This window comes from Epinephelus lanceolatus, chromosome 17 (genome assembly GCF_041903045.1).
Source record: "Epinephelus lanceolatus isolate andai-2023 chromosome 17, ASM4190304v1, whole genome shotgun sequence".
Classification (NCBI taxonomy): Eukaryota; Metazoa; Chordata; class Actinopteri; order Perciformes; family Serranidae; genus Epinephelus; species Epinephelus lanceolatus.
Window position 1 is genome coordinate 17,956,055 of NC_135750.1, and position 13,610 is coordinate 17,969,664.

The 13,610-nt window shown below is 41.3% G+C and overlaps 1 protein-coding gene across 1 annotated transcript in view; it reads right to left on the reverse strand.

Moving 5' to 3' along the window:
• LOC117248498 (VPS10 domain-containing receptor SorCS3) overlaps positions 1 to 10,533 on the reverse strand; it is a 62,010-nt gene extending 51,477 nt beyond the window's left edge. The window contains exon 1 of the mRNA XM_033613639.2: positions 9,703 to 10,533. Within this exon, the coding sequence (XP_033469530.2) occupies positions 9,703 to 10,389 (687 nt within the window). The 5' untranslated portion in view covers positions 10,390 to 10,533. The remainder of the gene's footprint in view (positions 1 to 9,702) is intronic.
• Positions 10,534 to 13,610: the final 3,077 nt, after the last annotated feature.

Consider the following 13,610-nt stretch of genomic DNA (forward strand, 5'->3'; position numbering starts at 1 on the left):
ACTTTTTGGCCAAGACCAAGGCGACCGGCCGCTTTCGGCACTTGCTCTTTTATGTCAGTTTGATGTCTCTGGGCCTTGATTCACATGTGATTAGGTTAAGTCAACAAAAGCACGGTTACAGCTGGAGTGCAGAAGAACTTTTGTACCCCCCCCCCTCTGGCGGAGAGAGTAAATTACACAAGCACTGTCAACATGTTCTTAATACCTGCAGGTGAGCTCGCTGCATCTCCCCTGCCCCCATGGGGAGCTCTCATCAAGTCGTCCAATGCAAATATTTTGACTTTAATTCGTCTGCTGAATGCCAAGTTTCTTTTGAGGGATGCACCAATCTGATTTTTTCAGTCCCAATCCCGATACTGGGACTTTAATTATTGGTCAATATCAAGTGCCAATCCCGTCAATTAGATCAGGGACGATATGCTTACCTCACGATTTGATACTACCATGATACTTGGGTGCTGATTTGAAATGCATTACAACTTTTAAATATTGAGATTCTACAAGAATTGCGATTCAATATTACAGTTTATTAGATTTTTTTTTACATTACACCATGAGAAAAAGTTGAATCACAAACTTCTACAGACTGCATATCATGAAGCATATTTCCAAAAACAATGCACATCACGTCAGTCAATCTGTCTGATTTATTTCAGCAGCATCATAAACTGCACAGAAAAGCGGTGAATAAATAAACTGATGACTGTTTTCATGGACTTATTTTGAATGATTTTATTCCAGTAATGCACTGTGTGACCTTGCTCTGTGAAAGGGGCTGTGTGTGACGATCCTTGGTGCTGGTTTCATATTTTCTTATCTTGTGGACTTTGATTCTGAGTTTTTCTATTTGTGTTCCTTGTTTCATGTTGTTTAGCTCATATTTAACATGCTTCCTGTTTTATTTTGGAGGTTCCCTCCTCATGTGTCATGTCTGGTTTTACTTCTTGTCTTTGTGTGTTTTCCCGCCTGTTTTCTGCCACACCTGTCTCGTTAAGTCTTGCCGGTTCCCTGAGTCTTCCCTTCACACCTGTTCTGTATTAGGCGTGTCTGCTCCACCCTTGTTGTCAGCCAATCCCATGTCTTCCTTCTCCAGGTGTGTCTCGTCCTTGTGATTAGTCTTCTGTGTGTATATATATATACCTGTGTGTTTCCCTTTGTTCTTCCGTGTACCTTCAGTGTTTATCATCCTGCATCCACCCCTGGTCTTCATGTCTGTCCCTGGTTGTTTTTTTTTTGTTGTTTGGATTTAGTTTCTGCTCCCTGTTGGATTTTGAATTGCCTGTCTTTTTGGAAAACCTTGAACAGCTACCTTAAAGCTCACCTTTTGTTGAAAACTGCAAACCTGCATTTGGGTCCTCTCTGAGCTGGAGACTATAACACTGTGTTAAATACACTTAACCTATTTACTCACTAAAATGTACAATAGAATGAATAAAAAATACTAAATTAGTCAAGTAAACTGCTACATTTATCTGTCCCTGGTCATCAAGCTGTGTTTCCCATACATTGATTTATTCGTGGTGGCCGCCGCCATACCAACATTGATTGCCACAAATTGATATATATTTTTTTAATATATATTTTAATTGAGTAATATCTTATTCTATTGCAGAGCTGTGTGCAGCACATTGATTGGCTCAGCCCCTCCTTGCCGCATTCTCTTGGTCTCTCTGTTTATCAGACCACAAATGAGAATAGTTAGCTTTTGCACCCCTGTGGTCCCATTGTCTTACTTCCTGCTGCTAGGATACTTTTGCTGAGAGGAGAGCAGGCAGAAGCTACAGAGACGGACCTTCAGTAGCAGCTGTAGCAACTCAAAATCAGCCAGCGCAAACCCTAGCACCGGGAATCACAGGGGGATGGGCCTGTGTAAAGGCAGCAACAGAAAGTTTGCTCATCCCATGGGGAGTTTGCACTTGGTTGGCTGAGTTCGAGGTGCTATTTGAGCAGCTGAAGGTCCGTGTCCTCAGACTATTTGCTATTTTCTACTTTGTTTTTCTTGAAATGGATATGACATCACACTACTCACAGACTACCACAATAAAAGCATCAATTTATTTCCACCTCTGTGTTTGATTTATAGCAATTCAGGCATTAAAAAATCACTTAAAAACAAAAATCTTGCTACTTAGGTTAAGTGAGCCACTGATGACTTTTTCCATAAATAAATCAAGACCACCACCTCTTCCTAACTTTAACCACGTGTTTCTGAGTGCCAAAATGTTTCTATAATAAACCATTTACATGCTTTGGTTGCTATTATCAGATATTGTAGAAAAACAAATGAAAAAGGTAATGAACATTTGCAGATGCACTAAGTACTAACATTTTGCGAAATGTCAAATACCTTAAGGTTTCCACATTATGTTTGGGATTTTTTGGGCTGTATTATGTTTGCTTCAAACTGCTGCTTGTTTCTGCCTGTGAGTTTGTGTATGGTCTGAGTAGACTGTAAAACTGAACTGCCCTTCTGGGATAAATAAAGCTGTCTGAAACTAAACTGAAAATGTAATTGCTGTGTGAATGTGTAATCTGTGAGACAGGTTTGACAATTTGGGTCACACTGGGTCAATATCAGATAACCATCAACCTGAACTGTATACAATGAGACATTTTAAACCTGTGGCTTTGTTTGCTTTTTTCTTTGTTTGTTTGGTCATGAAATTATAAATAAACTTATAAATAAAGTAATATCAACATAAAGCTTCCAGTTTTCTAACATATACATTTCAGAAATTGGCAGATCTGTATTTGTCACACCCGGTTTTCATTTTTGTTGTGTACCATCCTAACAGCTACAGGAGACCATCTACACTTTCTAAAATGTTTCCAGGACATCTCCACATCAGAAAGAGACATATTTAGGTGAAGAAAGGAAACAGCAGCAAAACTAAATAAAACATTGTACATGATAAAATTTCAATTTCAGTCACCTCCATGTGGAAAATTAAGCCAGAAATAGAAAGAGCACTGAGCAAAGCCAGAAAGAAATGAATGATAACTAGGGCTGTGCAGTGGCAAGAATCTGTATCCTCTGCATCATGATGTGTATCATGATACACATCATGATACACATCATGATACATATCATGATACAGGGATTACGATTCAATATGTATCGATATTAGGGCTGCCCTCTAATAGTCGACCAAATATTAGTCGACCAGAAAAGTCTTTAGTCTGCTAGATTTCATTGGTGGCTTAGTTGCAGAAAACAACAACAACAAAAAACAAACAAACTTGAAACTCTAATAGAAGCTGTGCCTTGTCAAAATAAATCAAAACTTATAGGACTGGACCATGTGTGAATTTAATTTGAAAGGACAGACACAGGAAGAGGCCAAGCTCAGCAGTCAGACAGGAGTCACATTACAAACCAATCAGAGCTGACAGATATCTTTCCCTTCTTCCGTAAATATTCAGTCTAATAACTACGGAAAAGTTGATCATGTTAGTGCAGGGCTACCCAGAGCTTTACATCTGTCCCACGGACGATAGGCCTACACACTTACGACCTTGCATTTTCCAGATGGTTAAAGACATGGCATGTGTACGGCCCCTAATTTCCAGGGCTGGTACCTGCGGTTATTCCACAGGCTAGTTAATAACATGTCAGGCAGGAAATCCAAAGTGTGGGATCATTTTGAGAAGGTGAAGGACGAACCCAAGGTGATATGTAAACTCATCTTCATTGGTCGACTACAAACATGACGTATCATCTGAAACATGGAAGTAGCTACATGCCCATTAGTCACTTAGCACAATCATTACTGCTTTGCAGACAGCGTCATTAACAGGCGGCTCGCTCAGTGTGTGACGTGCACTTGTAGATAAAATATAGGCCTATATTAATGAAGGTTCATTAGTACGGTTTTGTATTTCTCTGTAATGTAGCACAGTGTTAACAGTGTTACTGATACTATTCTTTCTCACACCTTCAACTCAAACCATTGTGTTGCCCCGCCCAAAATCTAAAATTTAATAATTACATTAATATTGTAAACATGCAGATGACTATTCGACTAATGGCTCTAAATGACGACTATTGGTTGACTAGGAAAATTCTTAGTCAGGTGCAGCCCTAATTGATATATTGCAATACTGTGAGCCTTGCTATTTTCAAAAAATATCTAATGTAAGGAAAACTGTCATAGTGTAAGGAACACAGTATCCATACGAAAAAGAAGTTTCCCTTTTTATGAGGTCACAACAGTGGGATCTGCATTTGTATTTTCATTGAGTCTCTGTAACATCCACCAATATAACACTACATTTTGTGCAATCTGAGCAAAGGAAATAACACTGGCCTATATCAGTAAAAAAAATGCTTGCAGGATTCTTTGGGTAAACAAATTAAGGAAATACAAAAGTTGTAAAAAATAAAAAAAATCGATAATGTTTTTGAGAATAAATCCAGTATTACAAAACATAATATTGTGATTCCTAAGTGTATTAATAATGTTTTCCACCACTTATGGGAGTGTAAAGAAAGATGGTTATTTTAACTTTGTGAAGAGCACTTAATTTCTATCAGTGCATCTTGGAGAAAAACACAGAATATAATTAGATGTCAAGTTCAATGCTTAGTTGATTTTGTAATTTACATAACAATAACTTATAGTCACATGACATTCTTATCGATGACAATTCACATTTGCTCCAGTTTGATCATTAAGTCATGTGAATGATGTGTAGTTTCTGTCCAGCCTTTCCTCTGCTGATGAATATTTTGTCATATTTTCTAAATTACTGTCATAATTTTATCTATATTCTTTTGTCCATTTATACAGCTTCTGTTTTTGACTATAACTCTTTTTTTTGTTTGGGGGGTCTCAAAGCAAAAACAGTCACTCATTTCAGAGGGTTTTTCCAGGATACCCATAGAGTGAGTATTCTGCTTTCTAAATGTGTCATTCTGTATTTGGAAGTTTTCCATCATCTCCATTGATTGTACAGTGTGTGTGTGGTGCTTTAGGTTGGGTCTTTTTCTATCCCTGCTAGATAGGAAGAAAACCATTTCCCCCTGCAACTAATACATTCCTGTCACTGTAAACTGCCAAATCAAACCATTATTTAAGCTGACTGCCACCTGAGCAATCCCCGTCATCTTTAAACATGATAGTAACCGCTGTGTTGCTTCAGGCAAGATGCTGCTTCAAGGACCTGAGAGTCTCAAGGCGTAATGTTAACAAACGGGGGTCACTTGGTTCGCCTGATGTGAGAAGTAATGAAACCAAAGGACAGAACAAAATCAGCCGTGACCTTTAGGCATTAAAAAACTTCTTTCATAAAGTGCCACAGTTTGTGTTAACTCAATCTGCATGATGATTAATAAAGAGGTCGTCTCCCAATTTGAATTTCAATTTTATGATTTTCCCAATCAGAAAATGCATAAATTTGTTTTCATAACCTAATCAAAGCTATAGTATGTGTCTACCACACTGCGACAGTTATTAAACTAATTAATCACATGCAAACCTGTCAAATATGATTCTGCACCCGCTTTGTCACTTGATTAAAAGTGAAATATAAGTGTGTATGTGTGTGCGCGTGTTAAACAGGGAGAGAGGGACTGATAGAGAGGAAGAGAGGAACTCGAGCAGCGACAGTGCGCTTGAACATACAACTGGTGGCTGGCCTTTATTTGCTGCTTAAAATGCACTTTGTGAGCCAAAAAGTCTAAGTGCCGAGGAAGTGCTGAGAGCCTATGTTGATGCGATGCATTATGGTCCCCGAGCACAAATGATTCATGAAAAAAAGGGCACACATGCATGTCATTTGAGGAGTAAAAACTGGGATTTCACTGAATTATTACTACAGAGAGGGTGAAACTTGTATCCTGTGCGCCATAAAATAAAACCGAGGCAAAAAAATACAATAGGAATTGCTGTATTTCTCTCAGCAAATGTTTAAAAATTGCCAAGCCGGGCTGCTGAGAAATTGTTTTTGCTGTTGTAACCTGCAGTCTACCTCTTACATAGCACGCAGGATTGCTGCAGATTCTATCAGCATCTTACAATCACATCAGTGGACAGTGCACCCCTAAAGGCTTGAGACGGGCTGGATTAATGAACAGACTTATGGTGCTGACACCCTGAGGGACGAGCAGGTAGAGGACAAAAATGGCTGGTAGAATAAAAATTACCTTTGTTTTATGTTTTTTTCCGCCATCAGCTACCATTTTAAAATCCACATTCAGGAAAAAATCACAAACTTAACACAACAAAAACTCTAAAAAAGGCTTATCAGGAATTAAAAATGTCCAGATGCTGAAGTGCCGCAGCATATTTTAATATATATCACAGGAGGGAAACAATTTGAAAAACGTGAACCACTTCTGATTTTCATCAAACGCAGCATGGATCATCATCCCCTCAGCTAGCAACCAGGGGGGCCGGGGGATGATGAAAAGTGCATGTATAAAAGGTTTTGCAAGGTCACATGCATCAGCCCGCTTTGACCGAGCATCATGTGACTTTTTTATTAAAGGGATCTTACCCTAAAACTGTAACTGCAAAGCCAGGAAAATGCAGCCGTGTGTGACAGATATGAAAGAGGAATTGGGGAAATGATCAGAAAAACAAAAACACACTGAAACTTTTCCCTTTGTTGTATCTCAACACCTCAAAAGAGGCAGTTTTTAATGCACTTTTCATCCTCCTGTAACACCCACAAACTCTGGTCAAATGCCTCTGTGAATTGGGAACCCATTCCATTTGATTTTATGGATCAAGGAGTTTCTATGCAACCAGCTCTGGCATGTTAAATGGAATGGCTGTCTATCTAATGAACCGGTTTTAAACACAAGTGTCCCCCAGGGCCGTGCCATTTCCTCTTTTTTATTGTCTATTTATACCGATGAGATTATGTGCAACAATAACCGCTTCGTTCTGATTAAGCATGCGGACAACGCGGCCCAGGAGGCCTGTCTGATTCCCAGTCAGTCGCAGCAGAAAAAGACGATGTTACAGAGCTGACAGATTGGTTTGACTCTCGCCACTTCAGACAAAACGTTACAGAAAACCCAATGAGATTCACTCCTTAGCCAAGAGGAACAGCTGGCCTCACCAATGTCCAGCTCCTCCCAGAGCATGCATCTCATAGCGAGCCAAAGAAGATGACCAGCCCAATATTCTCATGGTAGGTGGACCTTACTTACACAAACATACAGTGTCATTTCTGCAGCAGAAGCTCGGGGGACGCAATGTCAATAAAAGACGCTCATTAACTGCTTCAACACAGTGTCCTAGTTTTGTCAGCTGTCTGTGAGGAGCTTGCAAAAATGGTCAATCAGGAGCCTAAAATCATTTGGCTGCCAATAACTCCCTGATCACCAGCTGGCTTGCACACTAAGACTTTTGCCTTCAGGGGGATAGGAGGGGGGACTCTGCATCCCTTGAGTGTAGGATGTGCTGCAATGGCTGCTTAAAAAGATTACCAACATAGTCATATCACAGCTTAAACACAGCCTCATATAAGGCAAAAAAGACAAAAATATTGATTTGCCATAAAGGACAACCCAAGCCAAGTATATTTATCAGTATTTTTAATTAGTTTAATTCCTATTTTTGCTCATATTTATGGCACACATCATTATAAATGATGAATCTTCATACTGCCATCCCCATTCACATTCAGGGCAGAGTTAAGAAACATGCACAGGCGATCAATACTACATGTAGTTAAGAAGCATGAATTTAAAAGGGAATTCGTGCAGTATATGTTTTATTCCCATGGTCGAGTCCAATCAATGTTATCTCTCCTAAAGTCAGAGACCAGAGAGCTATGACTCCAGGCTTTGATGTCTCAGACAATCACAGAAATCAAATAATAGTTGGGAGGACTGATTTGTGGACAGATTTGAGGTTTTATGCGATGAAATTCTTTATCAAATCTGAACTCTGGAGATCCCCACCCCCACCCCTTGGCGCTTTCACCATCACCTTCCACATCTTTCTCATTTCACTCCCTATGGGATTTTTACATCTTGGCCAGATCACAGGCAAAGTCTTGAAGAGAATATTTGATATAGCTACCCTAGACCACAGGAATGAAGTAATTTTCCTCCAAATGTCCCTTTTAGATTGGATTTATTATCAGTCATTTACATCTAATATAGCCTGAGCTCTAACATCGAGTCATAAAATGCCATCAATTTAAACTCTACAGTTCCACCCGTACTTTTGGGACCACAGACAGGGGGGTTCAGACTGTATAAATCTCAAATGTTGACTGGCTGCAGTGACAAGCCCATCAGTGATGATCCAGTGAACAGTGTCCTGCAGTACAAAAGGCCATCGTTGGTGAAGACGTCTCAAACCAACAACATATTTCACAACACAGCCCACAAATCAGATTTTATTAGGTGCATTCCTGGTTTATTTCCGTGGAGACTGTCAACAGCAATGCATCAACATGGCCAATGCCTGTGATGCCTCTCACGCTATGACATAGGTTACCAAACAGAGAATGCACCACATGAGAAAATACAAGGCTGAATTGCATAATCCATCCAGTTAAAGATATCTGCATTTTTTTGATAATGTATGAATATTCACAGTGTTTCTGGGACACAAAAATCTTCTGATGTGGTCCCAGATTAATGTTGTTGCCACACACCCTTTTGCCCGGCAAACTGAGGTGATGTGAATTACCTGCAGTAAAAAGACAAAGTAGCTCCTTTCTTTTATACAAGCCTGTTTGTACTTTGAAGATCTTTGAACCTGATAAATGCTGGAGCTTAGAAACACTTTTGCATGCTATATATGTAAAACAAGAGATAAAAATCTCCATGGCTTTGTCTTTGTGATGGTAAAACAGTGTGTGTGTGTGTTTGTGTTTGTGTGTGTGTATGTGTGTGAGGGTGGGGGTGCTCTGGGTGGTTGCTGCAATGCCTTGTCATCCATTTAAGTTGTGCATATTCCCATCAACATGTTTTTGAAGTGCAAAGCTTGGCAACATTTCAACAACAAACACATTGCAATGCTGTATTCATCCAGGCAATTAGACAACTGCGAACAAAGTGTGAGTCAAATGTCAACGACAAAAGCATGGTTCATTTGCCAAAAGGTCAGACTGTGTCTCATCAGCGTCACATTAAGGGCCAGGTTGGACACACACTCTCTATCAATTGTAGCAACTGCATCTTCCTGTGAGACATTACTTGATTATTTCATAAATAATTAATGTGTTTTGATTGCTGCCAAAACGCCTCACCTTCCCATAGCTCAGTGTCACATAAATGTAGCTGTGGGGTTAACTGTTAATTTGCAGTTCAGGTGACAAACACTTGGTTGAAATAAATGATTCTCCTCTGCGTTAACAAAGCGAAAGGGAATCCTGCAAGTGCACAGTCATATCCATCAGGCTACCACACAAACAGGCGCGCAGTCCTCTTACACTCACAACCTCTGTGTAATAAAAAAGCATGATCATGAGGACACAAAGAGAAGATGCACTGCTCAGTTCAAGTTAGAGTAAGTAAGTGTTGGATGAAATAATTAGTTTATAGGTAGGAATCCCCCTCGTGCGCGCGGAAACAGCTGTGCGTAAAACCGTGACAGATTGATATAAATCCATGTCAATAATGGTAAAATGCGCATTGAAGACAGTAATGATCATTTTTATCAGTGTGTGGGGAAATTACGCACACGCTAAAACCTTTATGATCATATAAGGTGTTTTTGGGAGACTGAAACTCACGCTGCTGTTGTGTCCGGACCAGTGCACCATCGCCTGGTTGTGCGCGGAGTCTCCCGACAGAGCAAAAGTAGAAGTGTCCAGGTGCGGCTCACCCTGCCTCGGGTTAGCCCCTCTGGCGTCTTCCCCGCCGCGCCGGTACTCGGGTCTGGAGTTGGCAACACCTTGGACAGCCTCCACGAACCTCTCTTTTGACTGCGCTTCCCCACTTATACTCCTATCCACATTTTCGGTGTGCGCTGTGCCCACACTCCTTTTAACCCTCTTTCTTGTGTCAGGAAGTGTGTTTTCTAACATTATATTCGCTGCAGGTCGCCTCTGGTTGTCCTCGGATATGTTGGCACATTTTTCACCAGGTATTTTGTGACAGTTTGGTGCCGTTTTGTTGCCGATCAGTGGCTCCTCTCCAAGTCCACTCTTTGTCTCATTCCCCACTTGGTTGCCATTGTTCGGTTTCAAAGCACCGGCTGCCTCCGATTCAAAAGCGCGTAAAACTTTTCTGATGTTGTCCACTTTGACCGCGGTTGATTTACGGGTTATACGTGCCTCCGGTGGCGTTACCTCCAGGCGATAAAATCTGTCGTTGGCTCTGGGTAAACTTATTTCCGCTTGAGCCACAAACTTGGGGTGAAAGGGGTACAGCAAGACGAAAGCCAAAAGGGAAAAACTCCAAAATGACCACAGTCCCATTGTGTTCTTCCAAAACTGATAGTCTGCCAGCGGGGAGGAAAAAAAACAGATGTGGCAACTTCTAAAACATTCAGGGTATCATCTTTACGAGCAAGAAGCCATTCAGCAGACCTGCTCACGTCCAGGAATTTGTCAAAGTGAGAGACCAGTTGGGGAGGCGCTGCGCATCAGGCAAACGCGCCGACGGAGAGTGACTGCAGGAACGACTTGAGCTCATTGTTCATGAGGATGTTTGTGGTAGAGAAAGGGCTCATTTTGAAATTATTCCACGATTATTATTTTCGTCTTGTGCGGTGGAGTTTTTATTCAGCGGCGTCTTAGAGGCTATTTATGTAAACCCATAAAAGTTATCCAAAACAGCACTTGATTGACTCGGAGCGGTTGACAACAAAAGTAATTTGTGCTTTGCAGAACAGTGTTGTGTTCACGCTGTGGCAACGTTTTTGCCTCTGAAATGACAGAAAGGAAGAAAAAAAAACATCATTTACTTGCATCAATCAGCTCCAGATTCACTTGTCAACTGTGTGCACGCGCGTGCGCATGTGTGAGAGCACATTTTGGGGGAAAATTCAGTTGGACTTCCAGATAAAGATCCAGACCTGACACTGATATGGTTTTGATGTGCAGAGCTGCTGAGGTGTGGGCTTTTCAACTGTGACTGTATTTCTGGTGACACTCTGGTGACTATTTTAATTAGGCCACTAATACAATGCACCTCAGGCCTTCTACTGCACAACAGCCCAGGAAACAAGAGGAGCTTTTAAGTCACGCTGTGATATTATTGCTGTCATCTGCATGACTTGTGGTGCCACACAGGCAAAAAGCCCCCAACAACTCTGTTTTAATCTCAGCACCTTCGCATTTTGTATTATTCATTCATTTTTACTGTGCACATTTGAAAAATTGAGCTTTCTTCAAATCAATATGCTATTTGAAAGGTATTAGTTTCAATTAGTGGGGCCAAATGAATCCTGAAAGGCAATTCCTATTTCCTGCTGACGGAGCTCTCTGTCAGGTCTTGCTGAAATTGTACGTCAGTCTTGTTAAAAAAAGAAAGAAAAGATTTTTTCTTACTTATTATGTTGTCTGGTGATAAAAAACTGAGATACACGTTAGATATGTTTGTTTTCGCTGCTCAACAGCGGCCCAAGGGAGAGCCATCAAGAGAAGGATTTCCATCTTCTTCAAGGACGACAAACACATCTCTGTATCACAAGAACAGGACAAAGAATGTAACCAGAGATGTCCTTGTATTGTGCAGGCGGACATTACATATATTTTGAGATAAAGTGAGAGAAATTACTCCTCTCTGTCTGGGTGAAACCAATCCAGGACTTGAAGACACTCACTGTAAATTTCTACACTAGCATGAACAATGTAAAGTAGTCCTGACTGTTAGTCATGACTGAAACTGTAACAGTGAAGAGGGGACTATTATTGTGCTGCCAACTGTCCTGTCTCACTCTTCATCTGATAGTGAACACATTGTCTGAAAAACAGGTGAAATGTACATTTCCAGAATTCATATTTAGGACTGTAGCTTGTTACTGTACTGTGGATGAACTCCCAGCTGCAAAATCATGCATCTACTGAGCTGTGAAACACGCTGTAGTGTGGGGGATAAGAAAATTCACCGTCCTTGAAAGCTGCACAACGAGAACTAAGCGCAAAACAATCCACTGGAAGGGCTGACACTGACATGAGTTCATTGCTGAGAACAGCACCTTCTGATCTTGCACACGTCCTCAGACAGTGCAGTGAAAACAGCAATCAGAAGGCTAGCCGGTACTGCCATATCCTCCTCAGAGGGCTCACTTCTTGGTCACTGTTTTTTTTCCTTTCTGATACGGCTGTACAAACAAATTGAGATTCATACAAGTGAGGGCTCCGGGCAGCAGGTGCTACTGTTGCAACTCCGCCGCACGCCAGACAGCTCACTCTCTCTACAGGCCATTCCCGCCAGAACGCCTCTGCAATGAGGGGGTAATTGGACTGATCACACTCTGTTTACCCATTATGCTGCTAAAATGAAGTGGGTTGTTCCCAAACACACTGTGACAGGCCGGGGAGGGAGGAGGAGCCTCTTCCATCAATGACACGTCTTTTAATCTGTGCTAACCTTGGGCCGGGAGAGCATTGTGCAGATTCCTGCGCGTTTGTGTCTTCCTGCGTGTGCATGTGAGTATGAGAGAAAGAAAGAGATGTTTGTATGTGAAGTAATATCTGGGGGGGAAGTGTTTTAATGTGTCTTTGCGTGTGTGCGTCTTTGCCCCACATCCTGCTTTTGCTTAAACTATGACAGGGAATATTGCATATCTTCCTGGGTGGAGAACATCTCAGATTCTGCATAAATCTGAACCATAGTGAAAGAGAATAAGAGAAAAAAGAGAGATGAGAGGGCGAGAGTGAAAACTGTGTACATCGGTGTAGCTCATTCAATTTTATGTGCTCTCCTCCCCAGTGTAGATCATTAGCAAGATTATCAGATGTAATCATCTCATTCTGGTGGCGCATAACTCAGACAGTCCCTGCAAACGGCACCATCCTCTCTCCTGTTCCTACTGAAGACAGGGAGCAAACTCTAAAGCTTTCAGGACAAAATCCCATTTGTGCATCCGCTGTCTGCATCCCAAGCTTGTTAGTTCCAACACTTCAGTGATCCCGGCGGAGCGGACGCATAGGCAGTAGCAGGAACCATAATGGCCATCACCCAGACAGCTCGCACTCGCATGCAGGAGATGAACAGCAAGGTGCACTCCCCACTCGGCTATACCCATGCCATTAAAGAGAGAAACTTTCTTTTATTGCAGATGGCAAAACACTTATTTTGTACCTCCTTCATCGTCTAGATGAAAGAAAGGCATTTTAAAATCACAGTGGGAGGAGTAGTTTAGGACACTTTGCCACAGCAATAAACTGGCCCTGTCACTGAAAATACAACTCTTCTCATTGGTGAATCACCGGATTACTATTATGTCTTTGATGTCTTTGTTCTTGAGCCTTTTGCCTGTACATGATGAACACAGGGGCGAGCCTGTCGAGATATCAATACAATTTAGTTGATCTCCCACCGCTGCAGCTCATCTTTCACACACGACCGTAGCAGTTTCAGGATTTTCTCAGAGGTGCCGGGTCAATTAAACACTTTGTTCCTTCATCCGTACTCTTTAACATGATCCATACTATTTAAAGGATATTTCCAGTTTATTACAACTTGGATT